This window comes from Myotis brandtii, unplaced genomic scaffold, assembly GCF_000412655.1.
Source record: "Myotis brandtii unplaced genomic scaffold, ASM41265v1 scaffold1738, whole genome shotgun sequence".
NCBI lineage: Eukaryota > Metazoa > Chordata > Mammalia > Chiroptera > Vespertilionidae > Myotis > Myotis brandtii.
In genome coordinates this window covers 182767-187376 of record NW_005356425.1, presented here as the reverse complement: position 1 = coordinate 187376, position 4610 = coordinate 182767, and the positions used below count along the sequence as shown (strand labels likewise).

The window sequence follows — 4610 nt, the reverse complement described above, 5'->3', positions numbered from 1 at the left end:
GCGGCGTCCACCTCCTCCCCTGCGGGCAGCCCCAGCTCGGCCAGCGGCCGCGCGTCGCCCTCTAGCTGCCGGTCCCGGAACACCCAGAACTGCGGGCCTGCAGGAGGGAGCCTGCTGAGCAACTGCTCCCACGCCCCGCGCGTCCCAGGGGGGCACCCCACTCACCACTGAAGAGTAGGATTCGGCCATCTCGGTGCCGGGTGTAGGCAGCCTGGATGACAGTCACCTGGGGGGGCAGCCCCTCCCAGAAGCGGTGGAGCCTGGCAGGCCGGGGGGACACCAGCTGTCCTGAGGGCTGGAGGCGCCAGAACCAGGGGCCTGTGGGAGAAGGGATGGGCCTGGAGCATGAGGTGGCAAGTGGCCTTGTCCCCCAGGGTGTGTGGCTGGGACTTAGTGCTGGGTGGAAGGTCCATCTGAAAATCAAAGGGCCCAGTGGCTCTAGGGCTGTGGTTCTCAACCTTGGCTGCACATTAGAATCACCTGGGAATCTTTTTAAAATCCTGATTTCTGGGTCTCCTCCTCCGGAAATTCTGTTTCTTTGTACTAATGTTGTGGCCCCACCCCATAACAAAGAAACAAAATTTCTGGAGGATGGGGCCCAGAAATCAGGATTTTAAAAAGATTCCCAGGTGATTCTAATGTGCAGCCAAGGTTGAGAACCACTGCTCTAGGGTGACCAGATGGCCCAGGACTTTCCTTCTACCTCCACCCACACTTTGTTTGTTTGTGTTTCAAATACAAGCAAAAGTTTATATAGAAAGTCACACAGGTAGAAGTGAGCTCTGGGATAAGTGAGCCAGCTGGGCTGGGTGGGCTCAGGAGGCAAGTTACAGAGAGAAATGTAGGGCTTCAGAGAAAAAGCAAGGATATAGCCTGGGGGAGGTGGGGGGAGAGGCTCAGGTGAGCTTCAAAGAGTGTGCGCTGGGGAAAGTAAGGGATTGGGGAAGGGCAGTCACTGGTGTGCTCCACAGGGAGCCACTCCCACCCAGCTTGAAAGTCCACATCCTGGGAAACCCCACAGGCCTGGTGGGTCACCCTAAGTGGGTAGGAAACCAACTCTACGGGGCCAGGGAAGACCGGAGTGACTCACCTTTAAAGAAGAAGGTTTCCCCACGGATGTTGGCGATAGCATCAAAATTGCCATCACATCGATCAGGGACAGGAAGGGAGGGGCTGAGGAGGAAAGGAGAGGTGAGGAGAAAGGGGTCAGGGCTCCTCCTGTCTGTACTTCACCTTGAGGACAGCCCTATGGGGCAGGGACTCTTACCAAGCCCTCTCACCAAAGAGGACTCCACGGGCAGGAAGCTCACCCAAGAGGGCAAAGCTGGAGGAGGACTCACCTGCCTGGGGGCAGGGCAGGGGGCGGGGGAGGAGGAGCCAGGGGTTTCATTGTGGGCTTATCATATGGGGTCTGGGGTCCTTTCCCTGTAGAGAGAGTCAGAGAGACATGTGTTCCCCAACGCTGCTGCAGAGGCCACATGGGGAGCGCCCCCGACACAACTCCCTGTACCGTAGAGCTGCTGCAGGCCTTCACGGTCATCCTGGGACAGGCGGTACTTGGTGGGCTCCCCGACAGGACCCTGGTAAAAGGGCCTCATGATGGAGTCAGGCGCAGAGGAGTGGCCCAGGCCCAGTGCGTGGCCAAACTCATGAACTGCCACCGCAAACAGGTCTGTCCCCTCACCATCTAGGGAGGAAGGGAGACTGGGCTGGAGCTGGAGCAGCCAGGAAAGGGGCAGCAAGGAAGCCCCTGGGAGCGGGGCCTGCTGGCAGCCAGGAACAGCCAGGAGACCCTCAGAGGTGGTCACAGCGTCCTCTGCCCAAAAGCCTCCCCGAGCCACCTCATCCTTCCTGTACGAGTCTATTTATTCAGCAAATATTTTTGCTTGGCAGTGCTAGACACTGGGATACTGGGCTCAAATGACCCATAGAACAGGTGAGGGAACGGGCAGGAGGAGACAGCCTGGACCAAGGAAGGCCAGCTTACACTGATGGAGGCCTGCCCGCAGAAACATGGGGGAGGGGAAGCAGGAGCCCGGGGTGCACACAATTCTCTCAAGGCAGCCCCAGCCCTTGCAGTCTCCCCCTCCCAGCTCCAACCAGTGGTCTGAGTCCCCACCCCTCCACACCCTTCCCACTCCCACCCGTGAGGAATGCTGCTCCATCACCTTGGCCTCTGCTCCCAAGACCCTCAGAATCCCACTCCCACCCCCATGGTTCTTCCACCTCCCCTCCTCCCATCTCTACCGCCCTTCCCCATCTCTCCCTCCCACAGCCTCCACCACTCCCCACCTCCCTGGGGTCCTGGCCTCTCCTCCCCACCACTGCAGCCTTCATCCATCTCCTCAGAACCCGCAGCCTCAGCAGGCACTCTCTGACCACAGTCTGCTGGCCTGGGTGCCCAGCCTCGCTCCCAGCCTCTCTGAACACAGAGGCCTCTTCCTTGGGGACCCAGCCCAGGCGCCAGCAGCAAGCCAGATCTCAGCTCCTCATCCATCCACACGCTTCCTGCTGGCTCCTGCTAAGCAGGTGAGAGGCCAAAAGAGACAGAGACGGTCAGAGGGGTGAGCAGCCCCCAGGAGGCACAGATTCCCCCCGAGGTTGATCTGCTTCCTGGACATCTCGAACTGGCATCAGCAGTGTTGAACATGGGTGAACTGGACATGGCCTCGGAACGGAGAAGCAATTTTCTCTCAGCTCCTGAAGACCACTAACTGGGAGTCTAAGAGTGGAATGTGTACGTCACAAGAGGAGCAACAAACACTTCCCTCATTTACTGCCCACAGAACCTCGACCTCCAACCACATTCACAGGCCAGGACGCCGAGGCACTGAGAGGTGAGGTTCAATGACAGCTGAAACCAAGGCCGAGTCCTCTGGCTGTGCTGTCCTGCTCTCAGCAGTGACTGCGGGTGGTCTCTTCACACTCGTATGTGCTGATGAGCTCCTATGTCCTATGTTGCCTGTGGGTTTCTGATCGCTCTGGGTCCTTTTTCTGAGAAACGAGGAAGTTTGGTGGTTTTTTGTTGTTGTTGTTGTTGTTGTTGCTGTTATCCTCACAGGAGGATATTTTTTCCATTGCTTTTCAGAGAGAGTGGAGAGGAGGGAGGGAGGGATGGAAGGATGGAGGAAGAGAGGGAGGGAGGAATGGAGAGGGAGAGAGAGAGAGAGAGAGAGAGAGAGAGGGAGAGGGAGGGGGAGAGAGAGAGAGAGAAACATCGATGTCCATTGGCTGGTTGCCTCCCCCACTTGCCCTACTGGGCGAATCCCGAAACCTAGGTATGTCCCCTTGACTGGGAATCCATGCCTGAGCCAACACTCTAACCACTTAGCAACACTGGCCAGGGCCAGTTAGGTGTCTTAATCAGGTAGCTCTCTTTCATCTTTCACCGCCCCCGCCCCTCCTCTGTCTAGCTTCTCCTTTGGCCACACCCCTTCCTTGCATTCTTCTCATGCTCTGCAGCTGGGGGAAATTACCCAACTGTGCAGATCAGCCCCAGATTAGACTGTGGGGTCCTCAACACCTCCTCTTAAACTTGCCCTGGGCCTCGGCTGGAAGCTGCTTTGCTCTCGGCCTCAGTTCCGAGCCCAAAGCCCCTCAAGTTACCACCCAGGTCCAGCCCCAACTCTTAGATGACAAGTGCTGACAAATGCATTTCCTATTTCAAGACAGGCCATCCTTTGTAATTTGTAATTTCCTGTGTACCCAGAACAGGTAGCTTCATCTCCCCCATGCTCACCTCCTGCCCTGCCCTGTTCAAGGAGCCTGCCTTGCTCAACTCCTCTAGGACAAGAACAATGCCCCACCCATTCGTCCATGCCTGCACCCTTCCACGCTTCCATCTGTCTGTTTATCCGTCCATCCACCAACCCTTTCTTTCTAGTAACTCATTCGGCATCCCCGAGCGCTCAAGACTCCCGCATCCTAAGACACTCCCTAGACCTGTCAGTCCACTTCCTCGGTTCCTCTCACGCCTACCCCTACTGTGGTCTGGATTCTTCCCCACCCACCAAGCCTACAGGCACTAAGGTCACTTCATCCCCAGAGGACCAAATCCAAGGCCATGTCAATCACGGGATTGGTCTGCCATGCTGACCACTTCCTTTTTCACTCTTGTTCTTGATCACCTTTTGGCCTGTTCTTTCTTTATTTCTTTATTTCTTCCTCCCTTGATGCCTTCCCCTTTACTATGGGGCTCTCCACAGCTCTATATTCGACCTTCACATTCCACACTCTCCTCCTTACCAACCCCCCAGTACCTCTGACTCTTAAATCTGAGGAAGGGGGCAGATCAGGTAGCTGCTGGCAATGAGCAGAGCCCTACTCTGTGTCAGGCCTCGTGCAGAGCGCTGGAGGTGAATTACTCATTAAATCCGTAAGTCCACGCTACCAGCAGGTAATATTATTCCCATTTCTCAGTGCAAAACCTAAGCACACTGAAGTCAAGTAACTTATACACATAGCAAACAGGATCCCAGCCTTGAGTTCTGCTTCAAGCTTGCAATCTTTTGTTTTTGTTGTGTTTTGTTTTTGAGAGGAAGAGAGAGAGACGGGCAAGGAGAGAGAGAGAGAGAGAGAGAGAGAAGGAAGAGAGAGAGAGAGAGAGAGAG

General features: G+C 56.1%; 1 protein-coding gene across 1 annotated transcript in view; it reads right to left on the bottom strand.

Moving 5' to 3' along the window:
- The window catches only part of MMP25 (matrix metallopeptidase 25), a 32170-nt gene that overhangs the window by 20657 nt on the left and 6903 nt on the right, over positions 1 to 4610 (bottom strand). Inside the window, exons 5-9 of the mRNA XM_014537183.1 lie at positions 1511 to 1687; positions 1341 to 1425; positions 1091 to 1173; positions 166 to 318; positions 1 to 97 (exon numbers count right to left, since the gene is read on the bottom strand). Coding sequence (XP_014392669.1) covers positions 1 to 97; positions 166 to 318; positions 1091 to 1173; positions 1341 to 1425; positions 1511 to 1687 — 595 coding nt within the window. The remainder of the gene's footprint in view (positions 98 to 165; positions 319 to 1090; positions 1174 to 1340; positions 1426 to 1510; positions 1688 to 4610) is intronic.